This window comes from Anser brachyrhynchus (assembly GCF_964034855.1).
Source record: "Anser brachyrhynchus genome assembly, chromosome: 4".
Taxonomy (NCBI): Eukaryota; Metazoa; Chordata; class Aves; order Anseriformes; family Anatidae; genus Anser; species Anser brachyrhynchus.
In genome coordinates this window covers 18,091,291-18,118,032 of record NC_137698.1, presented here as the reverse complement: position 1 = coordinate 18,118,032, position 26,742 = coordinate 18,091,291, and the positions used below count along the sequence as shown (strand labels likewise).

The following is a 26,742-nucleotide window of genomic DNA, read 5'->3' as shown; positions in this document are numbered from 1 at the left end:
GCAGGCAATCAGTGGGTGCCCCATCTTAAACCTTGGTCATCAGCTCTCTCACCAGTTCCCTGCTGGGTCCGCTCCTTTTGACGTGTTTTAAGAATTCTGTGCTACCGCGCTGCTACCACCTTGAACATCATCTTCTCATTACTTTTTTAGCCTTCTTAAGTTTACAGTTGACCTAATGTTCTATGAGTGTTACTGTTCCCCTTGGCAGCATTTAAAACACAGAACTCCCTAGGACACCTTTTGTAACCTTCTTGTTCAGCTACCAGTCTTTTTTATTTCTTTTTGAGTTGTGGCACATTTTACCTAGGGTTTAAATAGAATATTTAACAGTCTGCAGGCTGCTTGTTGGTGTCTGGCTATTTGGACTGCTCCTTTATAAAATTTAATTATCTGCCTTTACTTCTACATTACTCCTTCTTTGAAACTGATTATCTCAGATAATCACTTTGATTGTCCACTCTTGCAACAGTATTGAACCCGCTGTATTATGGTTGCTCTTAGAGAGTTACTTTCCAATTAATCTTTCTTGTGCTTAGCAGCACTGCTCAAGCTGCTCTCGATTTGCTTATTAATTGTGAGATCTAGTCTTTGTTCCAGGAGGCAGTCGTGTACTTTTGGAACACTTTAACTCAGCAAAAGCTGCAATACTTAATCTCATCAGGATGTCGTCTTGAGATCTCTCACTATTACTGCCTGAGTGTTGCAGTTTCTCTTATCTTACTTTCTGATCAATATCATCACCTTGATTAGGGGTCAGTAGAACAGTTCTAACTCTTTTTAATAATAATAATAAAAAAAAAAATTATTAGAGAAGTACAGACTTCCAACCACAGAGAATTATTGCTATACTTCCCCATCCCTCTACCCCATAAGACTTCTGTGCTGTCACACTCTATGTAATCCCTCATGCACAGTGCCACTTTGTCACCCACATATCCTGCTGTGCCATTCCTAAGTCAGAAGCCTGGCAACAGTGTCTTACAGACTTTTTTTCTCCAACAGGTCTCTGTGATGTGTTATACCAGGGCTGTGGTTTGGCACCACACATTCTAATTCCTCCACCTGTTTTTTTTAAGCTTCTAGTGTAGATATAAAGCACTTGTAAATTCTGCCCTAGCTTCACCACACTGATATGTGCCAGTCAACTGGCACTGTGGGCAGTCTGATTTGCCTTCCCTACATGTTGTGAGGTGTTGTTCTAGCTAACATTCAGAGTACCTTTGACAAGGCTACATTCACCTTCATGTTTCATAGCAGGCTATGAACCAGGTGCTTTGATTTTGTCATTTTTTTTTCCCCCAGCTTCTGGTTTATATATTGATCTACAACTTTGCAACTTTTACACACCAGCAGTCTTGCTGTGTTTTTGTGTAAGATATACCGTGTCCTTCCTGTCTTTTCTTGTCCTGAAAGGTTTCCCACCTGTTAACATAACTCTAGTTTCCAGAAAAGGAATACCTGGAGCATTAGATGAAGGGAGTTTTGTACAGTTTAGTGAATTTTATCCTCATATTTAGAGGCATTTGTGTATGATACATAAAGAAATATGTTGGAGGTGAATTAGGGACTCTATTAACCTGCCAAAATGAATGCTGACAGGCTGTTCTCTCCATATCACTCCAAACTCCAGTGAGTAGGACTAGCATTAGGTGTGTCCTAAACGTACCTCTAGAACTGCAGACAAAGGCACTGAGTTGTCTGGCTAATTGGAGGTTTATTGAATAGTTCAGTAAAAATGAATGTTACCTAAACAGATGGGGCTTTTCCAAGACTTCCTTGATCCTTACTCTTGTAATGGTAGCTACAAATATACCAGGTTGTACCATCTCTAGAATGGCTACCAAAGGGCTACACCGTGTTTTGGGGGGATCTTACATGACACTATGTTAGTATGCTCAGTGTGCAAACAACTATGTAAAATTAAAACTTCTGGGCTGAATTCTATTGTCCCCTAAGATAACAGTTTCAAAGCAAAGTGGTAGCAAGATGTATGGAGTTGTTAAATTACAGTCCCCACCATGGTATTTCTCTAAACAGGAGTTTAAAGAACAATATTTTGTTCATATGCTAAAACATATCTCAAAAGCTTTTAACAAACTTCAGATGAAAAATCCTGGCAATACACCTTGGATTCTTGTCAATGAGGAAGCCTTAAACAGAAGCACATTATAAAGAAATTTATTTAAATTCTTGAGCACTAAGTATACTATATTCATAACTTTTTAGCACTCCCAATGAGATGTTTACTGTATGTTTCTATAAATTAAGCATTCATTGCATAAAACTGTATAACTGTATTCATTTCTCTATCAGCATACTATATAAATTATCACAAAAACAGACGAACCAACAAAAGATTCTTGAATACATGTAACATTGGCGGGCAGATAATATCAGTAACAGCTTATCTTCATGGTAAGCAGCTCTAAATGAATCCCTCTTGAATTCATTTAATTAAGAAGCTGAAAAGAAAGGAAACATGATTAAATGCTGAGAAATGTCTATAAAATATAGCACCACAATTATTTCAAAAAGAATAAACAAGGACTTGAAAACATTCATTTGAAAAGTCAGCCAATGTTTGTGTAATAATCTCTTAAATTTTTATATCCTATTAAGTAATTACTAAGCAAGATGAAAGCCATAAAATAAAAATCTGAGTGACTGAAGCTTAAATTTTCCTATTAAAAAAATTAAAAAGCAAAATGCACTTCAAACATCTGTTCTCTTCAATCAAGCTCTGCATCTGCTCTTACTACTTAAAGTGCGAACTACCTCTCCCAGGAGATGTTTCAGATTTATTTTAAGCATTCTTTACTGTTGAAGTGGCCCCTGAGCAAGGAGGGCATACAGGACTTAGCAAGGCTCTGTAAGGCTGCAGATTCTTACATTTTTAATGTTTTAATAAATTAAGAAGTTTCAGATGACATTGTTGCTTCTTTACCTCAGAACACAGTTTTGTATTTACAAAAAAAACACATACACATTGCTTGTCATACCTTTCATTTGGGGATTTCCAAGGACTTTACCAAAGAAGAGTTATCTTACAAATAGGTTAATGGGAACACAAAGACACAATCACAGACTCAGTTAACAGTACAAACATAAAAACAATGAGCTACTGAACGGAAGGATTTCTACAGCTTCACTGCCTCTAGCTTTGCATAAAAGATCTTTCCACTCCTTTATAGAAATGCAGTGTGCTCTAGCGTACACACTGTATTAACTTCATCAGTTTTCCATTAATGGCATAATTAATTACTCATTACAAAACAGCCACGCAATTGCCATAAGCTTAAAAGACAGTACCAGTATAAAGATGTTCCCTGCTGCAAAAAGTTGACACGCTTATTAGGCAAGACATACAAGCCAAGGCAAAACAGATGGCAACTGGCTGGGTGCTGGAGGGTGATTACTGAAAGGGAAAAGCTAGCAAGAACAACTGTGTGACGAGGTGAATTGTAAGGTGCTAACAGAGAAGTAAGAGAATGCTGAGCACAGGATACTAGAAAGATAACCTAGGTCTAAGATACATATGTAAGGCCATGTATAGGAAAGACGGAATTGAGAGGAGAGGAGAGAAGAGAGGAATACAGTCAATGAAAAATTTTGGAGGTGAAGAGTGGGAAGGGTGAAGAGTACAGTAATCATGCAGGTTGTGTTGATAGGGCTGAAAGACTGAAAGATATAACTGTAGGAATATATAAATTTAGCAGTGTCATTTTGAATAAATAAACCATTATCGTATCTACTGTTCCTTACTTTCTGTTTGTAACTGAACAGCATCTTTAGCAGCTAAGAGACATAATATAGAACATGCGTAAGGTAAACACTGAAAGTAATGTAGAAATTATAAAACAAGCCAAAGAGATGCTCAAAGAAGGAAAAAGCCAAAGGTGGAAAATGACAAAAAGCCAAAACATCATAAAAATCATGATACAGGGAGTCGCCAAAAAAGAAGGGGAGGAGGCAGGGTTTCTGAAAAATCTATGACAAGTTGGACAACATCTGTTGGAAAAGATCTGCAAAAAGAAAAAAAAGAAAACATATCCCCTTAGGCAAAGCACAGCAGGAAAGGATGGCCCAACTGTGCCCTTCCAGACATTAACTAACTGGAAATGGGTACAACAGGTAGGAGGAAATGGCAGAACTTACAGGACTTACAGGAAAGCTATAAAAGCTAAAAGAAATTTCTAATGGTGACAATCACAGAAGTCCTACTCATTGAACAGCATGCAAACTGCCACAGGAAGAAGCATTCCCTTCTTAAGAGATATGCTATGGGGCCAGACACCTGAAATTCAGGTCTGTTCTTTAAAGGACTACAAACTGGCACTGAATATGGACATTTCTCACAGAGAGAAATGCAGTGGTTTGTGGCTATTCATTAATTAGGTATGCTGTTGGATAGTTTAGATGCACGGAAGAGACTGGGCTGTTTTGTTTCCATTTCAATGGACAGCTTCTTTCTCAAGAAACTGCTGTCCAGCCACATTAAGAAGAGTAATATAAAAACAATAAATTTGAAGTTCATTGTCTTGATAAATGTGTATTATCATTCTCCTGTCTTTTAAAATTATTCTTATTTCCTCTGTTTTGAGGAAAATAACCTATTTTGCTGAGCACCATAGACCTGACTGTGAATCCTGGTGTTCAACAGAAATACATTTATCAGTTCATAAACTTGAGGTGAATCAAACTAATTAGGCATGAACTCAGTGTGGAACACCTGAGCAGTTGTTTGTAGCACTCACATCTATTAAAAAAATTAATTGGTCTGCATACATGTTCACTTATATTTTACAAATATATTTTTAAGAAATAACTATTCTATTTTATTCACTTCTATTTAATCTCTATTGTTCAGTATTATGCAAGTTTTCTTTACTGAAACTAATTTAATTACAGTGAGATAGACATTTCTTATATGGTGTATACGGTGAATGCAAGGAGTTTTGCAGCTCTGGGGCATCTTGTAATTTGTCTGTTCATGTTGCACTGACTGCTTTTCTCTAAGCAATGAATGAATACTTCATGTCTGACTTAACATTTATGTTCATTTCATGAAAATAAGGCATCTTTTATTTATCGTGCTATCTTGTAGCTTAGTTCTTTCTCTCTGCTAGTCAATACAGAACATGTATTTTTCCATTCTCCCAGTACATAGTTCTGAAGGCTGATTATTCTTTATGACTTAACTAAAACCTCTTCACCTTAATCTTTTCAATAATACACAAATGCAATTGATATAAAGGCTAATCTGATAATGAAACACTCAAATGCAGGTTAAAAAAAAACCACTACCTTTGTTACATAACGCAAGCAACTTAATAAAAATTATTTGAAAACTTCAACTTTTCAGCTGTTCGTATCATTTAAAATCAGATTAAGAAAAAAGCACGTGGTAAGTCGTAGACTTGAAAGGATTGTAAAAAGTGTGAACAATAACAAAGCCATACTAAAAATTAATGCAGAAAATAAAGCATAAAAGACAACACACTTGGTAAATTTCAGCCAAAGCTCAAAATATATATATATATATATATTTTAACATTAGTAAACAGTGGGTAAGACTTTTGTCTGTCTGTCCTCTTGAAGAAACCAGTGTTACAAATATTTACGTTCCTAATATTCACAGTAATACACTACTGTGCTAGCGTACTGATATCTTCTGTTTTGTTCTTATTGTCCTTTCTCATTCTTAATATTTTCTGTGCTTTTTTTGGACTGCAACTGCCCGAAGTGACATTTGCACTGAACTTTCAAAGCTCTTTTCTGACCAGAAAAGCTAACCTAGAGTTCATACTTTTGCCTCAGAGTTAAGTATATTCTCTCTGTTGTTCCCATGTGTACTAGTTTCTGATAAGATTTTGTGTTGATATAGTGAAATTTTATTGCTCAATGACCGAATATCTGATACTTAACATATCACTTATTCAGTCTAAATGTTGGGGTGAAAAAACTTCTAAAAATATTCCTTTGGATACAACAACACTCCTATCTTATCCAGAAAGCTTTATAAAGGGGAAAATGTTCAACAGTGTGAAATAAAATTAATGCATTACCATTCAACCATCAATGACAACAATTAAAATAAAAGTTTTAGCAAAATTAAAGATTCCATCTTGTTCCTCACAAAAATGTAGTTTAGTATCAGCATGAAAAAAACCTGCCCTGGTAAAAATGGCTTGAGGGGAGAGATTTATTACATGCTAACTCATCCATCATGATTGTGTACACTCAGTAAGTAACCTTCACGGTGACCTCCATTTTGCATCACCTCTCACTCCAAAAGTTTATTGTATAAAAGTATTTTACCAACATAGTAACTTTTTTTTTTTTTCCCCAACACTAACTTTCAGAAAGTAATATTCTGTGGAAGGAAGAATTGAAAACTTAATTGGAAGATGTCTGAAGTAGATGAAAATAATGTAAACATAATGTTACTTTCCCTTCCTACATACATATGTGCCCTCTAAAGAGCACATTTATAGACTTGTGCTGTTCTCTAGCACTTTTCTGTTTGTCACAGAAATTAACACTGACAATGGCATTACCGGGGTCAAGGAAGTAACAGCATTCCCAGTACTTTTATTTATGCACATTAGAAAAGGAAATGACTGTTTTACTCCAGTTTTTGACTCCTGCTTTATGTTTATCTACCTCTGTTTTTGATTTATCTTTACTACATAGAGGTCAGTGGAGAGAAAGAGGATGCACAGCAGGTTATGTTAGTTTTTCATTTTTTATTGATGCATACTGCTTCACAGAGGACTTGATTGTTTAGTAACAGCACAAACAATTTGGTATATCAGACTTTTTTTTTTTCAAGACAGAAGCTGATGTTTGTGATTATGTATATAGCATTAAAACATTTTCTTTAAATACTGCTTTAGGCATGATAAGATGAACATTCTTTTTTTTCTGACAAATCATTAGTATGCATTGTTGCTACTGTTGTTACAGGCAAAGCTTTACTAGCCTGAGGACAATTTATCACATAACGACTGATAGTTTCAAAGTGAAACCTACTACCAGTGAAAGTAAAAAGACAGACATATTTCATATCGTAAGACATATCTACACCAGGATCAATTGATGGGACAAGAAACTCTTTGGAAAGATACTGAGAAATTCAGACAAAAAGATGAATGTGTATCAGCATATATGACTAAGATTTAAGTGCAGGATATAAAATTAAAGGAGCAATGAGAAAATAACAGAATTTATATATTTAGTATACCTTACTGTTCTGTGTGTTCGCTTTAAATTAAAATTAATTAAGTATGAACATAAAGAAGCTTCTCTTCAGAAAGAGTATGACAGTGTCATGTAGACTACATGGTTGAGACAACTGAAGTGTCAAAGAATCAATAGCATGTTTATTTACAACAATGGAACAGAAAATGGGTTCAGAACTACCCAAGAGACCCACAAAACCCTCAAAGATTTAACAACGGAAAGGAACAGATAAGTACATTAAACATTTGGAAACAAGTAAATGAAATTTCATCATGGCAAAGTAATAGGATCAATTCTAGTGACAGTTTCCAGTGATTCTGCACTGAATGAGGATTTAGGACTGAATGGTTAGTTCATTCCCATGAAAACACGGAGAATCTAGAAGAGTACAAGCAAGCCTGTAAAATCTTGCTAAATTCTGTAGAAGCAGTAATGTTACAAAAACAAAAACAAGGAACAACACACAACAACACCGCGTCAGCTACTAAATGTTTCTCATGTACTTAGCATCCATGGAGTTCATTCTTTCATGAATTTATCTCATGGGTGTTATTGATTAGTAAGTTGCGATGCTGATTCTAACTCAGCTCTTTAGGCCAGATTTTGGTTTATGGGTCTAACAGTTTCTTCACAGTAGCAGCATGATGAAGCAGTATCTCACTTTAACAGGGTTGTAATGAATCATTCTTTTCAGCACTATCCTAGATTTCTTTTATTTCTTTCTTCACCAGCTGTAACATAACGTGCATTTTTCCACATGCATTGCATATCAAATTAAATTTACTGAACCTTTGATAGAAATCAAATTCTCTCTCTCTCTCTTTTTTTTTTTTTTCTCCTACTTCTTCACATCCTTTATTCTTAGCTTGGATACTAACAGAGGAGTCTACAATCTACACAGGCTTCAGCTTCTGCTAGACAACCAAAAAAGGATGTCTTATTTTTTCACTAAGAGCAGATTCAATTGTGGAAAAAAAAAATCTGCTTCCCCAAAATTTACAGCAAAAAACATTAGCACAAAAAGAAGGAAATCCCCCAGAAAACAGGTATGCATGAACATCTATGGTGTTGTGTAGCCAAGCCATAGTCATGTTCAAAAGGTACAGTTCAACCTCAGACATCTTAAGTGTAACATAAGAGTCAAAAATTTCTAGTGCTAGCATTCAGAAATACCATGCAAGGTCTGGAAGTTGGCAAAATCATATAAGCATGTTGTTAATAGGTGGTAAGAACATTCCTAAGATGAAAGGATTAAAAATGAAAAGTGACCTTAATGTGCTGCAGATGAAGCTAATAATTACTTCTTCAACCTAAGCTCTTAATGGGAAGTAAGAATATCTCACACTTTTGGAGACTAGATTCTGTTCTTCACCCCAAGTTATTGAAGGCTAAAAGGTAGAAGACGTTGAGAGGCTGTACAGACTATCACAAATTGAAAATTACTAACTCCACACTGATGAAATCTTGCAGTATTATAGTAAGCAGGAACAGACCTTCTGTGCATATTGCAAGGGGAAGAGCTCTATTGTCTTGAGTGGTAGAACAAAACACAGAATATAAAACTGGCTACTGCACTAATGCACAAGAGCTAGTCATAGAAAGCAACACTAAGAGAAAAACTGTAGAAGTATTCTTATATGATTCATTAACAGTGGCATTAACAGCGGAACTGTTAACATTAACAGACAATTCTTTTGTTCTCTACTTCAAAATATAGCCTTCAATCTGTGGTGCAAAAGCTTCCCTTATGTATATTTTGTATACGTATTAGATGACATTTCATCATGTCAGATCTTTCAGCAAAATGTTACTATATCTATACAGCAACATGAATATCATCCACTTACTTTCATCCACGTTAAATAGTAATGTAGATTAATATTCTGTGAATGATTAGTCTACTAGTTTATAGAAACCAATTTTACTGGAAATAAGGCAAACTTCTTCTTTAAAATGCATTGTGGACAGCTAGAGGGAGGAAAACAGCTCACATGCATCTTATCTCTATTGTAAAGCCTTACATAGCACGTTAAGACTATGCCAACTGTATAATATGTACATATATATACATGAAAAAATATTAAAAAGGAGCAAAGACTGGAGCAAAAGAAAGAACAGCATAGTTTCAAATAGGATCAAAAGTCAACGGAACAAAACTATTGATGTTGGAGATTTGTTGGAACAACAGAAGACTCTTCCTCATTAAAAATATTTTAGTCATCTTATAAAAGAAAGCTTTGAATGAGAAAAATCAACAGATCTCTCTGTTTTGTTCCACAAACTTGATGACTCAGGAAATGTCACTGTATTTCACTGTATTGCTTTTATCTCAGTAGCCTGGTCCATCATTGCTATAGCACTGAAGACTTCACATAATTGCACATTTCCCTTTCCTCTGGGGTAGGATTTTTCATGTAAATCTAAAAATTATACTGGGATCATGAGAAAATGATAATGGATTCTTAACAGGCTACTGAGAAAATATGTTAATAGATGAGCAAGGCGATGTGATTCAAGTCTAGAACTCTACAGGTGACTCACAGATGAGATCATCCACCTGCAAAATGGAGAGGCTTCTCTACATCCTTGGGCAAGAACTGTTTTTCATTTACTATTTCTCCACTTTTTTTCTGCTTGTCTGACAAACTACAACTGTTTAATTGGCAGATGTAGATATAATTAAAGATCATAACTCTTTATTTCCTCTCCGGTGTTTCTGACAAAAAAGATGGAACTTGGTGATAAAGCATAGCTTAGCACTGTACACTGGTTTGGTGTTTCTTTTATCTTAGTTTTAAAGACGCACAAAGAAATATCTAAAAAAGGTTTATAAATTCAAGCATATGTTTTCCTTTGCATTTTTAGTGGTGGCACTGTAGATGACATGGTCTGTGCTCAAACTAATTTAACCGATCTGCAGTAACAGTCATGTCAACCCCACTAGCTTTCCAGCCCTTTTGGGTTCGCTTTGATTAATTACCTTTCTTCCTGCTTCTTCCAGCTCCCACAGACTCCAGTGGTAACAATTAAATATTTGTTACCTAAAAGCTATTCTTAAACTTATTCAAAGTTATTGAAATATATAAAATGAGAATTTAATGAGAGATTACCTATATGGGTAGCCATGGTATTTGGAACGGAATATCGACAAAAGGAAGCTGAAGAAAAAGACCACCAGACCCAGGCCTACCAGGCATATTACTGGAAAGAAAACAACTTTGTTTACTAGCATATAAAAGACTTAAACTGGAATTTCTACAAAGAATATTATTTATGTCAATCATTTATAAGGGATTTTGACAGTGAAATACAAAAATGTTGCTGCCTTGCCTACTGATGCCCACTATCTTCTGACAGGAATTCAAACACACGCTGAAATAATATTTATGGTTATTAAGAAAAAATAACTTGTCAGTATGAATGTATTTTCAAGAAAGGAGTAGCAATTTGCAACTCAAATGTGTGTGGATGCAAACACCTTACCACTGATAATGGATTTAGTAACCCTGTAAATTATACATATCACGTAATGTCATTTCAGGCATTTGCTTGTTCTTTTCAGAAAACAAATCACATTTAGAAAAATATTGCTTAACTAATGGAATCATGTTCTCTCTAGTCAACCCTCTAAGGCTAAAGTAACAGCAAAGGCTGTTTAGTAGCTGCCTTATCTAATTCTTAATGGCTAAAACATTACACTGTATTAAGTTTCAAGGTTGGTAGCCAAATTCTTTTTTACTCTTAACAACAATATTAATCTTTTGGTACTGAAGATAAGTAATAAAGACACAGAGCTTCTCATAGCACCTAGATGAGATGCAAGCTCTTTTAAGTCTTTTCAGGGTACAAATGAATTAGCAAAGTAAAAACTTAAATTAAGAAATGATATGTGAAACAGCAATTGGCACCTGTGTGCCATAGCATAAAACCTTATCAGTCACCATTGTTCACTCAATTGTACGCAAGTGGGGAAAAAAAAAAGACACATTTTACAAGCTGTTGCAGATAATTGAGATGCATCTCATCTACATTAGGTTATATTTTGGTTCTAATGAGCAAATTTGGTTTTAAAAGCTTTTCTTCTTATACTATTCCTAGCCTAGGCAAACCTTTGCTATTTAATTGCAATATTTACGTGTCAAAAGTGGCTGGCTTTGAGCAAAGAACAAGCAACCACGAAGTCAGTGAACCTGAAAACGGATGCATTTTTTCATTAAAATTGGCCATGTAAAAACCGACATGTCAATTTAAATATATGATTTCTGCAGTTAATTTAAGAAAACTAGCCATATACAAATCCTATAAACACATTTCATCATCAAAAAATCATTAGTCATAAATATGAATTCAAAACATGAATAAATAAATTACTAAGCATGAACAAACAATGCAAGGCAAGTACACAGAAAGCATTCACTTAAGGACCACAAGCAGAAAGGAGTTTGATTTTGTACTGTAGCCTGTTGTTATTTCACTATGCTTACGTTCACACACCCAGATACAATCTGGATCTATGATCACATGCCAATTAAACTCATGTCAAGGTCTCTTTCAAAATCAGTATTAGTTATATACTTTCATATCATGTTCTTACATGACTTATTGCCAAAAATCTTTTAAATATTCTGAATGCCAATGAAATTCAGAAAAATATTAAACTTGCACTTCAGGCTTAGAATCTTTAGACATTACAGAAGAGGGTATGTTCTATACTGTTGGGCTTTCACCTTCCTGTGGAAACTTACGATATTGGCAAAGTGTACCAAGTAAGAGAGGTTTTTCCACTCCTTCCGATATTGTCATCTTAAGTATTTTAAATGCCTGAATTCATGTGTTAAAAACAATATTTTTAAACTCTTGTTCTTTAACTCACTGACTTTCAACATAATCCTAAGCCAAAAATCATTCACACTATGCCTTACTACGTCATGGAGATGCTGTGTCAACCTGTAGGTTGGCTGGGGATGCTTAATCCATTTATATATATACATATTCATGCATACATATATACACATATATATATATATTTTACAGCTACAACTTCATATGAATGCAGTTTTATCTCCTGAAGTTTTATACTATCTTCTCCACACCACAAAACTTAAAAATTGGTTTGAGGGATACCTTTTGAAAACTTAATCAGGATTAATCAGATTCATCTGTAATTTCTCAGTATCTTTTAATTGTGCAAACATTATCTTAATTGTAATAAGCAACTTACTTCTCCTCTTTCCAACATCCCCTTTGGAGGTAGCAGCTTCATTCAGGAGTACCATTCCCATGGTGATAGCAGCATCTGTATTGCCATTGTCAAGGAACAACAGATGTGTGGATACCTCAGAAAGTCACAAAGGTACAGCTAAAAACTAAAGTTTTCAAGGTAATAAAATGAAAAAGTATTTACATACAAAGCTGCATATCACAATCTATACCGTAACAATAGATTCACCTGTAGCAAAAGTAGGTAGCAACATTTTCCTTTGTGCATTCGACATACAAGAGGATAGGAGGTTCAAAAAGCTTTAAAGGGTAAGTCCTCATGTACGACACACAACTTTTGGAGAGTTATGGAAATAGATATTCCCCAATATCTTCCAATATTCTGTATATTGGAAATAAAGGATTTTAGACATGGAGACTAAAACCAGAAATCACTGTTATTGCACACAATTTATTTATTTATTTATTTAAATGAAAATTGAAGCAGTTGGACTGCTTTATCTTCCTCTGCTTCTAGACAGATATTAGCTCCCTCTTTAGTGTCATATTGTTTAATAGTTCAGCAGAGAAACATCCCAGAGGCAAAGTCCTCAGTCACTTGCAGTGTTTATTGCCTAATTATTACTGTTACAAATACAAACAAGCACATAACGATAAAGCAATTTAACTAATTTAGCTAGATCTTAAACCATTCACTTAATTGTTTATTTGAAATTGTATAAATAAAAAGAATGATTACTACTGTGCTTAACATCTGTTCTGAGGAGGAGGCATGCATGAATGCCACACCGAAGCAGGAGCATGTCGTGTGACTTATATTTCACAACGTCAGAAAATACAAACTTTGAGCAACTGAATCTTGAATAAGGATTTTTTTTAATTTTACTGACTCTGGGGCTAGGTAGCAGGATGACAGACTAAGTATCAACTTTAAGAATGAGATGTATTCCAATTTACTTACACAGATAATGCACGAGAGATACTTCAAACATGCTACAGCCATGAACAATATGTGCATCCTCTAAGATTATACTTGCACTAATCCTATCAATATTTGTATTAACATTTTTTTTTCATGTTAGAAATGATCAATATTAGACCAAAATTCTTAAAGACATCTTAAATTGCAGTTACACAATTTCAAACTGAGACTGGGCGAAACTATTAGAAATGTCATAGAATCATAGAATCATTCATGTTGGAAAAGACCTCTAAGATCATCTAATCCAACCTTTAACCTAGTACTAAAGTCTACCATTAAACCACACTAATAAGTTCTAAATCTACACATTTCTTGAAGACCTCCAGGAATGGTGACTCAACCACTTCTCTGGGCAGCATATTCCAATGCTGCACACCCCTTTCAGTAAAGAAATTTCTCCTAATACCCAACCTAAACCTCCCCTGGTGCAACTTGAGGCTATTTCCCCTCGTCTTATCATTGGAAAAGCTAAAAGCATGTCAATGATAACATCATCCCACTTCAGAGGAGATCAGCAGCCTGATTAGGGGGAGTGGTTTTAAACTAAAAGGGGAGATTTAGATCAGAGGTTAGGAGGAAATTCTTCACTCAGAGGGTGGTGAGGCACTGGAACAGGTTGTTCAGAGAGGTTGTGGATGCCCCATCCCTGGAGGTGTTTAAGGCCAGGTTGGACAAGGCCCTGAGCAAGCTGATCTAGTGGGTGGCATCCCTGACCATGGCAGAGAGGTTGGAACTAGATGGTCCCTTCCAACCCAAACTGTTCTATGATTCTATGATTCACATTTGAGACTTCTAAATTTCATACGTGAAGAATGAGAAAAGTCAAATATTGAATAACGGGATTAACAAAAATAAGCATCAGTGCTGAAAAGAGGTAGATACTCATCTCTGCAATAACAAAGAAATACAAGTATAAACAATCTTTTGGGTACAGACATCTTATCTACATTCCTAAATTAGACACTAGCAACACATTAGTAGCCTGAATTACTTTTCTCACACATGTACAAGGTATAAGGCACAGAGTGACCCTTTGGAATGAATGGTTATATTCAAGTTCTGCACAAAACCATTGCTTAGAATTGCCTGGGGAGTGAAAAACTGGGGATCTAATTCCTCCTAAACTCAATCCCTGTCTTTCTGATGATGCTGTCCTACTTTACCTAGAGAAAAAATGCAAAATTCTTAAAGGCAGAGAAAATCAAAAAAGACTATAACTGAATCCCAACAATACTGGGGAAAAATCTCTTTCAATTCCCAGTCTTAAGGCCATTTATAATTTGTTTGTTTTTCCCCAAAGCATCAGAAACTCAGAATCAATAGACATAGGAATTTGTTAAATTTATGTTGAGAGACATCAGCATCACTATTACCGCCTTTTCCAATGCCTGTTTTGAAAGAAAAGGTCTAAAATTTACTGACTCTGTTCCTAATACAATGCTGTCCAGAGGCAGGGTCCGCTGACCGTGTTAAAGGAATTGGTGATTTCAAGGGACTTGTGCACGAGAATGCTTCATTGTGAATCTTAGGAGATGTTAGTTTCATTAATGAGACATTAACATATGTAGAGTTGCATACCTAAGTACTTTAGTCATTTAAGATACAACTGAAAGCAAAAATAACCTGGAAATAATGAGAATGCATCAGACATAGACATATTACTACTGGGAAGATTGCAGATGAAAAGTAGAAGAAAAACAAGAATAAAACTAGTAGGTAAATATACAAGGAGTTTGAAGCTTCAGCTAACGAATAGTTTGTTTCAGTGCAAAATCTGGAACACGAGGTTCCATCTTGACATCTGGAAGCACTTCTTTACTGTGTGGGTGACAGAGCAGTGTCACAGTGAACTGTGCTTATTTTTTGTCCCAGCTCTTTTGGAGCCTCACATCATTACCCCTACAACTTCCCTCACACTGTCACTATTTCTGCTTCAGTTCTTGCTTTCTAACTTTAGCCTCACTTGGTTAGTGTCAATGACACCTGCTTTATAACTTCACACCCTAACAGTGAGTGTGTCACTTACTTCATGATGTTGAAGCAAAAGAATCAGTCTTACTGAGTTCTGATTTCAATGCAATCATTAGCTTTTTACCACAGAATTCTTAGCCTAACTTATTATGTCGGGCTGCTGTTTCCTAATACTGCATGTTTTTTTACATTATTTTGATATTTCACAAAATAACGCAACGGTCCTAGCTACAGAGATAATCTTTTATGATAACACATTTCTCCAGTATTGGTTACTTGGACAGTTTTCTATGCACAAAAAATAAGATGGCATTAAAAGATGTACTTATTTTCTGTTTCTCTTTATCCCTGTTACTATGCATTATGCAATTATTCTGAAAACATGAGGGAAATGTGGCACTCAGATAAACCATGGCTAGCAAATGTTTCAAGTTCAGGTGCTTATATTTTCTGATAAATGTATCCTTTTGTAGGAAGTTTGTGTGTGTGCAAATCCAGTTAAATATCTTCTCATTTTAAAATTTGGAATGATTTACCTACTGAAATTCTGCTGCCCTTTTTTCCCCAGCTGGTACATTTCATAGAAATTGACAACATACACAATTCAGTTAGTTCTTTTGAAAAGGCTCCAAATATTTTGATACCTGAGGGAGATCAGTTTAATAGTATGATGAAAAACAGTGATCACCAAAATTCATAAGATTATTTATAAAATGATCAGAAGTAGCAGAGCATAATATTTAGCTCTGTAAATACCAAGATGCTTGACTGGAAGTATTAAAAAACAAAAATAAACATTGCATCAACAAACTCCAGAATGATAGATACCTTACAAAATGAAAGTGATTACTAGTAAATTCTGGCTGCTGTTTATTAGCATGCTTTGACTGAAAATTTAATTGCTACTAATTCCAGCCAGAGTGCCCAAAAGGAAGAAAATCTGGTAATCCATAAATGTATTAATGTGATGTATCATTTATATCTTTTCTTCACAAATTTAGTCCTAATCTGTTGTGAGTGGGGAGGAAAAGGAGAGAAAATTAATTGATAGACAACTCGTTACCTTTGTGAAAAAGTTTGGTGGTCTCATTTATAATCTGCTGGATTACTGCCAAGAGTGAAAAACAAAACCTACATTAACATTATTCACATAAAGAAACAATTACATTAAAGCTGCAGATCACGCATCTTGCTTAATAACTCATAAGCAAGAACAACAGGAGGACAAAATGTTCATCCACTCAACTTTGTGTTCAGTTTATTGTTAACTAAAATAGGGACAGGTTATCCCTTGAACTTTAAAAACCTCTCATTCACTTTATTGTGTGTGGATAAAAGGAAAGCACATACATTTTCTGTGAAGGAGTATCAAGATCTACAGGAAAATCTATGACTTTATTCCCCCCCCCCCCTTTTTTTCTCTGAGTAATAGTAAGTAAAACGAGAAAATTCTTTACTGCCCCCTTATGAGAAGGACATATCCCACTTACCTAGAGAAATACCAGCCTTAACTTTTTCCTGATAATATTTAAACCTCTAAAATACCTGTTATAACTTCAGAAATATTGACCACATTACACATTCTTTAACTGAACCATTTCAAGGTGTATTTAACTTTCAACTTACATTTGAGAAATCCCAAGATAACACGCATTACAATCATTCTGTTTAGGAGATATTCTTTAGCTACATGCAATTCTTGAAAACAAGGTATTAGTCACTTTTCTACCTTGAGAATCTGACTTTTTTATGTTAGTGTGAAGATAATAATGAAGACAAAAAGTACAGTTCCGAAATTAAACATTTCTCAGTTTCTTTCATGACATTGTCGCTTCAGTTCATGAACAACAATTCTAATATTCCACTTTGGCTCTTCAATGTATCATCAATTCTGAATTAGATCATAACCATCCCAGTGGATGGTTCAACAGGCCTTGAGGGCTGAGGAAGGAGGCAAGTTTAAGATACCAATCTTTGTATGTCTGATCTCAGCAGAGAAGGATGACTCCTAAATCATAAGCTGAGAAAACGGAGCATAATTTGAAAATGATTTGAATATGAGCTTAATTTACTCATAAATTGTACAGGATCAGAACATACTTCAATAATTTTAATTGCCTGAACATAGATGTACTGATCATCACAGCAACAACCCTGAACATTACACAGAATGGCTGAGATCATCTAGTCCAAACTCTCTGCTCACCCAGGGTCCCCTAGGGCACGTTACATCTGGACTGTGTCCAGAAAGCTTTTGAGTATCTCCAGGGAATCCCCTTCCAGGGACTGAGGTGAGGTTGACTGGCCTGCAGCTCCCTTCTTGCACATTTTGAAGACTAGAGTAACATTTGCTTTCTTCCATTCCTCGGTCTCTTGGCCTTCTTTGTCACATATTTCCACACTCTGACAACATCCCCATATTCACCCCACTTGGTCCCTGCTTCCATCTCCTGTATACCTCCAACTTATGTTTGAGTTTTGTCAGGAGTTCCTTATTCATCCCTGCAAGTCTCCTGCCCTCTTTGCTCCATTTCTTACTCATCTCAAGACGCTCTGGCCTCAGATACACCAAATGGCTTTCCAGAATTTTAGAAGGTATACAGCTTTTACAAGTTAGTCTTGGCACTCAAGTTCCTCTCAACTCATTGAAACACGCAGTTCATAACTGTAAAGATACTGGAAGTCTGCATTTCAACCGTATAAGTACCAAGCAAAATACACCATTCTTCTTCTTAGTGCTTTTTCAACAATTTTACAGAGCAGAGAAATAATTTGATACTAATATGGAGTCTCCTATGTTGAAAAAAGTTTCTTTATTATTCATTCAATTAATGTCAGCTTCAATCCATGAGAACTGCACAAAGATTATCATTTTAATCCACAGATAATCTGATGGAACCTGACCTCCAGTGATGCTCTTACTTATTAGAAAATGGAAAGACTTTATAAAAGCTTTAGGAGTAGAGAAAGATTCTGGAATGCTTTTTAATTCAACTGCAACAAAATAGCATAAAGATACCTGCTTAGGCTTGTACTAAATCACTAATCAAACATTCATCCCTCCATTCAGGGTTTTCCAGCCTGATTTTTATCCTAATTATTCATATTGGTGTTGCCTTTTAGGATCACATTTAAAATGAACTTTGGAGAGATTAATTTTACTTTCAATATTTATGACCTTTTCAGTTCTGTAAATTGTATCTGATGGAATTTCAGGGTTAGTCCTGTCCATCTTACAAATTTTTGTAGTGTAGTTGCCATTGTACAAAACAAATATTATTTCTGACCTTATTTACGCTTTATAAATTGCCTCTAGAAATTTTCTGTCCTAGAGGCACATGAATCACAGAAGTGTACACCAGAACAAGCAGATATATAGCAGTACTTTAGTTTCCTTGCTTTACATTATTTTTAAGCACTTACAAATGCTATACTTGGTCTAGTACGTTGCCTCTTCTCTTTGCTAGTATACAACTAATCCTTTAGCATGCACACATACCATCTTTCTTGCTCTCTCTAAGCACCTATAGATTTTTTAAAGAATATCACAGATTATTTTTCTATATCATAAATCACCACCAATATGATTCTAGGCTGGTATTGTACTTTCCTTCACTTTTAAAGACCTGTACGATACCGTAATAGATACAGTTTATCCTCAGATGAATGTACTCAAGGACTATTTGATTTATTAAAAACTGTCTGTGGATACAAAAGGTACAAAAAAACTTCGGACAATGTTTGTGCATCTTTCAGTCAAATAAATGTGTCTCTTAACAATTAAAATTCCCATTAGATTTAAACTGATAGCTAAAGAAATCCTGAAAAATTCTGTTGACTTTAGCCTGTGGTCAGTGAATGTCTTCTGGTCTGTGGACTAGTAGTCAGACAGTTACAAAAGGCAAATGAGGAAAATCAGGCAACTGTCAGAGCAGCCCACAACTAAATTTGTTTCTCAGGGGTTTGTACTTCCACTGGAAAATTTTAGAGATACAGATATTGAAAATGGTTGAAAATTACCAAACTACAGAGATAGCAATTTCATACACAGGGCACACATCTTATCAGAGAGTGACTCACCAAATTATCATTCAATTAGCTGATGAAATAGAATTATATTGTATGTTGTACTGACAAAAACCCAGTTGTAAATTTAAAGTCCCTGTGCATCGCACTGACATCTAACAAACTTTAGGGTCTTTCTCAAGAGATCATATTATGAATTATTTTGAGATGAAAGCAGAGGGAAAATGAGATAATAGAAGGAAACATCAACCACAGTATTACTAATTTTTCTAATTAGCATCTCCTTATGCATTGTTACATTTGAGAGGAATCAGGTAGCCTCCAAAAGATCCAGAAGCACCTACAAGGTTAACAGACAGACAGTATTACAGCCTAAATGCAAGTAGATTAAGTAGATTACAGAAAATATGCACCATGTTTTGCTGCGCTGGACATTGATTTCCACAGTTAATTAAAAAAAATGTTTAAGAATGCTATAATTTTGTGCTATTAGTTCCATCTTTTTCCACTGTGGTGATCTTCCCTTTTTTCCTTATCCTTATGATCGAAAAATAAAAAGCTTGTATCACTGCTTTCATTAGCACCTTCTTTTACTTTTACATAAACTCTGGAGGACATAATTTGATTCCATTACACATGACTGATAGTGTCTTAGAACACAGATCTAAACGAGCATTGTTCTACCGACATTGCCTCAAAATTTCAGGTTCTTACACTCAGTGACTACATTTTGCATTGACACACAGGAAGGCATCTTTCATTTAAATTTATTCTATAGTTAAGTTCCCTTACACCAAAGAGGCACTTAATACACTTCATTAAATTCACTCTGTAGGACAGGAAATGTCTTTCATAATAGGTGTAATTTTACAGCTATAGAAAAGATTTGTCTTTTTCTTCATAACCAATCAGATTTTTTTTTTCCTTTTCAATCAACATCTTATATCCACCTACACAGCTGTCACATTAAATTCTGTCTTGGGAATTCAAATTAACAAAGTGGAGAGATTTCCATTTTCACTTAGGTGCACATATTTTTATCAGCATCAAAGTTAAGTAAGTTTAACAGTAATAATGTGGAAGATTATCAGGTTATAAGTAACTGCTAATTCCTATAATTGTGCTTTTAGATTTATCTCCTGTGCAATCAAATAATTTGCTTAATGAAAACTGAAACTCTTTTGATAGCGCAAATATTTACTGCAACTTTTAAACTTAACTCTGCATTAGAAAGATTTACCTTCCTGGCAAAAAGAAAAATATATATTCATTACATTCAAATCAATTTTATTTCCTAAGGGAGTGACAGAAAAACTTGATGAAAATGGACATTCATTAGAAGTACTGGTTAGCGAAATGAAAGAATTAAAGGAGTCTTTTACCTTCAACACACACTCTCCAACCTTGCTACCTTTCTGTACCTTTCTCGTTGTATCTTCACACAGAGTCATAATTACAGCCCAGCACTGCACATTCCATTGTTTGGTTTACTAAACTCAGCATACCCTATCTGTATTCAGCTATATTTAACAACAATAACACTGATTGCTCAGTTTACTTCATATGGTTCCTTTCTTAAAAAGAGAGCTCTTAATTCTGCAGTCATAATCTCTACCAGCACTATTTGTCTATAAATACCTGATTTTTATTGTTGAATCATTATCTATGACCCCTTTTCTGCCAACAAAGGGTTGAAAGAATAGACACCAGCAGCCTGGAACATATTCTACATAAGGAAGGAGTAGGATTTTTCAATTTGGAAAGGAGAAACGAAAACGAAGCCTATATGATGATAGAATGAAATAGGGAATAGAATGAAAAAGGGAAGGAAGGAAGGAAGGAAGGAAGGAAGGAAGGAAGGAAGGAAGGAAGGAAGGAAGGAAGGAACTGAACAGACAAAACACTGTTTCTTATGATGGAATAAATACACACAATAAATTTACTGTGTTCAAACTATAGCCTAAAAAACAACTAAACAATCTAAAGGAGTAACTAAAGGATGCTACATGAAGTTAACACTACAAAAATTAATTGCTATAGAATGCTGTTCCATAACTAGTTCAAAAAAGGATTAAGAAGAAATAAGAATGTATTCATTCATCAGTGTCTAGGAGCTAAAATATTCTGCACGTCAGGCCTGGCTCAGAAATCCATAAATTGCTGGTTATTGTTGGATATTTTGTTTTTGTACTCTCCCTCTCTAAAGATCTGCTTAACAGTGACCATTGCACTTAGACACAAAGATGTAAACTGTGATGATATCTTGAGAAGATGCTAAGTCTTAGTATTAAATCATAATTTGTTTAGATATATCCTCTTTTTATGTGTTCAAATTAGATATCTACCCAACAAATACATTGTCTTATCAGGATTACTTCTGTGAATAAAGTTATTTGTTTGTGTAAATTATGCCGTCCCAGGTTCCTCAGAGATATTCACACTCTTCAGAAGCAAAAACTTTGCATTATAGACTGTGTAATGTCTAGCATGTTGGTAGCTCCACATAAGTTACTGCTTTCATATCCATTTAACAACCACAACAACAACATAACTATTTCTGTTTAAATAAATCTACCCTATGCTCTTATTTTAAATATTTTTGTTTGCACAGTCTGCCATGTTTATTCTACAGCAGGTATAGACTGTTATGACTTATTGATCACTTTTTTACTCATTAGGAAAGTCACAATATTGATATAACTCTAGGTAACCTCTCAAATTATTGTGTGTGTAAATTACACATAGTTGCTTGAAGAAGCAGTGATCATCAGGTTGATGTAGGGCTAAATACTGTCACATTACACAAAACTTCCTCGATTGCAAATGATAACCCATTTCTCTTGCTCCTCAGAAGGAAGGCAAATTTAGTCAATTTCAAAGAAAAATAAAAACATACTTGACAGACAAGCATATATTTATGAAAGATTAAGAGCAACCTCAAACTCAATTTATACCTAACTTTTATTCACTTTTACTCTTCCTCTTTAAATCAACATTAACCCATTCTCTACATTAGGGGTGATCTGCAAACTAGAATAAATAAAAGCAAACCGTGCCTTTTGTTTTCTGCTAGGCAATAAAAAAGCTAAAACGTAGTGGATCTCATTATTCTACTCCTGAAACTCACCGGACCTTAAATGAAACTCATTCCAAATCAAATAACTGGGGTAGAACCAGTCTGGACAATATTTTCCTTTTTGCATGAAAATACTGCTGAAGACTCCACTAATTCTACAAAGTTGGAAAAAAATCCAAATGGAAGTCAACAAACATTATGACAGACATGATTGCTACACACAAAGCCAGGAACTGCCGATTGGGAGGTTCACAATGGATGCTAGGAACAAATTCACTTCTGTATTTGCCCAGAGAGATTATGCATTCCTCATCCTCAGCATTTTTCAATACCGAGGCTAGACAAGGATATGTGTCCTGGTTCCAGTTAGGACAGAGTTAATTTTTTCCTCATAGTAGTTGGTAGGGTGCTATGTTTTGGATTAGGATGAGAAGAGCGCTGATAACATGCTGATGTTTTAATTGTTGCAGAGCAGTGTTTACACCAGGCCAAGGACTTTTCGGCTTCTCGCTCTGTCCTGCCAGCGAGCAGGCTGGGGGTGCAGCAGGAGCTGGGAGGGGACAGACCCAGGACAGCTGACCCAAACTGGCCAAAGGGGTATTCCATACCATCTGGCGTCATGCTAAACAATACATAGGGGTGGCTGGCCGGGGTGGGGGGGCCGGCTGCTCGGGGATAGGCTGGGCATCGGTCAGCGGGTGGTGAGCAATTGCATTGTGCATCACTTGTTTTCTTACACATTATTATTATTAATACTATTATCATTATCACTATTATTATTGTTATTGTTATTATTATATTCCTGTCTTAATAAACTGTCTTTATCTCAACTCACCGGCTTCACTTTCCCGTTTCTCTCCCCCATCCCAGAGAGGGAGGGGGGAGGGTGAGCGAACGGCTGTGTGGTGTTTAGCTGCCAGCCGGGTTAAACCACAACATAGACAAGATTGTTGGTGACAATCCTGCTTTAAAAGGAAATTCGGGGTACGTGACCTTCAGAGGTCCCTTTTAATCAGCATTTTTTGTGACTTCCACGATTATTTACTGAAATTAACTCTCCAAGACAAGGGAAAGAAAAGCCAAATAACAACAACAAAGCTGAATACCAGTGTTGTCAGAATAGCATAAAGCCCTCAAGGTTTCTGAGTAGTAACAGCCTGAAAGTCACAGTGGCAGAAGTGTATAACATTACAAGCGGCACAAATCATATCCAAACATGCTCTTTTACTGTTCTGCCAGGTACTCACCCACAAGGATTTATTAGCTCAGGCACTTTTGGATGTCAGCTCCATGTATTTGCTCCATACCTGAGATAACAGCCTGTTTCTGAGTGCCATCTGAGTGGCTGAACAGGCATTAGTGTGTGTGCAGCAATGTTTATTAGCTCTGGATCAGCTTGAGCATTGGCAACCAGGTACCTTGTACTGCATTCCTAATGGGAAAATTACATTGGGATGCCAAGCCAAATGTGTGGATTTTCATGTTACAGTTTAGATAGATAAGATCTCTGCCACAGAGTGGAGCCACACTGTTCTGACTAAAATGCTCCAGGAACAAGTAGAAATGGGGTTTGACCAGAGATGGTTTTTTATACTCCATGACCATTTGATATCAAACAACACAGTCTGGAATTAGCACGTGTAAATGATTTTGAAAGACCTAGAAATCCTAACTTCATAAAGTAAAAGGAATATCTGAATTAAAGGGGCTACCTCTTACATAAAGAGTTAACTGCTTTTTAAAAGGTCTATTAAAAATTTTACTTGCTATCCTGCAGTCAGAAGTTCAGCAAGGTCTATGTCAAAATACAATTATTACTATTTCTTCTTCAGTTTCTAAAAGGAACCTTCACCTAAGATGCAAGATACTGTGGACTCCACCCTCAGTAAGATGGCCCCCATTAGCCATATCTGAAGAGCTTCAGAATTAATCAAAACCTGGAATTTGGAAATGAAATAATGCCTCCTTCTTGTTCTGAGGAGCTTAGTATCAGTTTTTAATGTCATCAGAAAGACATTAAATAAAACACTTAGCTAGTTTCATCTGCTGCTAAGTGCAATAACAGTATTTTGCTTGTTAGAAAATATGCCACAGAAATAAAACTAAGTACAAAAATCATCTCCAGAAGTAATCAAAGTGGTTTTTGTATTTGTCTTCATTTTACAGATATAGTATTCTATGTGCTGTATTATTATGGTGACTATTTCAATTGTGTTACTACTAAGATGTAGTTACTGTATTTTAGGACTAAAACTATTTGTTTAAAATTTTATAAGAATTTGGGGCGTACAACTAATATGTACTCAGAAACACTGTACAGATGTTACTAATATAAGATGTTAACTTAACTTGCCTTTACAGTATAATCGAAACAGAATATCTGATATCTTTACAAGTCCTTCTTACCCAGCATCCTCTTACTTGTGTAGTTACAGCTTTGGCAAAAACAGCAGATCTCTATAAGGAAATCATCTAGCAGACTGCATAGAATCACTAAAAACAAGTATAGAAATGGAATGGAAATTCATATTTTCTCACCAAAGATACTAAAAATTCACTGTACAGAGAAACACAACATTGCATTTCAACAACTATCAGGAAGCGATGACCTTGTCCTTACTACTATGAAGTAAAAAGCAGCAACCAAGTGAAGCATGTACATGGCAATGTCTAAAATTAAAATTCTGTGCATCTTCTAAACTTTAAAGGGTGAAGTGTGACTGTTTATAAATCTAGCATACTTGATTTATTTACCTTTTTATTATTGTTATTACTTTAAACTAATTCCCACATTTTCTATTAACATCTGAATAAACAAAAAATAAAGAACCAATGAAGCAGCTAATAATTACTACCAGCATTGAAAGGATAAATATTAATTCCTTCATGCGTAACTGTTAAAATCTGTCAAGACTTCATGTCACTTGTGAAATGTTTGTGTCCAAAATCCCAGCTCAACAGTGTTGAGCTATGAAATGAAACCTTAGAGAATTCTTTTTGCAATTGGCAATGAACAATCTCACTAAAAGTATTCTTTCAGCCAGCTGCTTTAATATAGTTAGCCAACTTCCCAGTTTAAAGATGGTCTCTGCCAACAAAAAATATCACTTTCATGTCTGAGTCAGACAAACAAAATATGTCATGAACAAAAGTTTTGTTTATTTTTAATCTTAACTAGTTTTTGCAGTAAAAAAAATCCCATTTTCTATCAGCCAAAATGATTTGTTTTAGATAACAGATTTTTTTAAATTGTGTCAGTTTGGGAAAAGCAAAAAGCATTACAAAATAAATTGTGGCTATACTATAGAAAGCACAAAACCCATATAATAATATGCATAATGTTATATAAGACATTTCCATCTACAATATAATAGCTGTCTCTGTTTATGTTTAAAAATGTATCAATTAAATTAATAACTAAAGAGCTTTGACTTTGTAATTTTCAGGTAAATCTACCTTTAGCTCTCCCTTCCCAAGAAATGGAGTGCAAATTTAGAAAATATGAATGATAAAAAGCATCTTCAAATCTTGAATGAATACAATGTCATTTTTACACAATATTAACTTGAGTATGATATAAAACCTAGAGAATTCACAGAATTGCAGAACAGTTGAGGTTGGAAGGGACCTCTTGACATCATCTAGTCCAACACACCTCACGAAGGAACCTGCTTGAGCAGGTTGCCCAGAACCATGTCCAGTTGGGTTTTGAATGTCTTCACAGATGGAAACTCTCCAACACCTCTGGGCATCTGGGCAACCTGTTCCAGAGTTTGACCACCCTCACCGTAAAAAGTGTTTTCTCATCTTCAGACCAAGAAACCAGCTGTTTTTCTATTTGCGTCCATTGCCCCTTACTTATCCTCTAAGAAGGAAGCCTCGCTAATCTTCATTTCCTTCTATCTCCCCTGAGCCTCCTCAGTCCCAGCCTTTCCTCAAATGAGAGATGCTCCAAACCCTTAATCATCTTTGTGGCCTTTCACTGGACTTGCTCAAGGAAGTCTGTATCTATCCTGTATTGGGGGTGGGGAGGGTACAGAAGTGGATGTATTACTCTAGTACAATAGGGAATACTGTATTTAATCTGAAAAATCTGTTCGTAATTTTTAAATTAAATTTGCCTTGGCTATCTGTGGAGCAAATAAGGTTTAAAGTAGCAAAATCGATACGAAGGAATGATGAAAAGAATGAAGCAAGAAGACAAAATGATGGTCTTCTCTTCGGA

General features: G+C 35.4%; 1 protein-coding gene across 3 annotated transcripts in view; it reads right to left on the bottom strand.

The window, feature by feature from the left end:
- Nucleotides 1-2,162: 2,162 nt before the first annotated feature.
- The window catches only part of TUSC3 (tumor suppressor candidate 3), a 124,138-nt gene continuing 99,558 nt past the window's right edge, over nucleotides 2,163-26,742 (bottom strand). For 2 of the 3 annotated variants that reach the window (XM_080588926.1, XM_080588927.1), the window contains 3 exons: nucleotides 12,464-12,538; nucleotides 10,353-10,443; nucleotides 2,163-2,462 (listed from right to left, as the gene is read on the bottom strand). In XM_080588926.1, the coding sequence (XP_080445052.1) occupies nucleotides 2,447-2,462; nucleotides 10,353-10,443; nucleotides 12,464-12,538 (182 nt within the window). In that variant the 3' untranslated portion in view covers nucleotides 2,163-2,446. The remainder of the gene's footprint in view (nucleotides 2,463-10,352; nucleotides 10,444-12,463; nucleotides 12,539-26,742) is intronic. The other variant, XM_080588928.1, reaches the window with a different exon arrangement.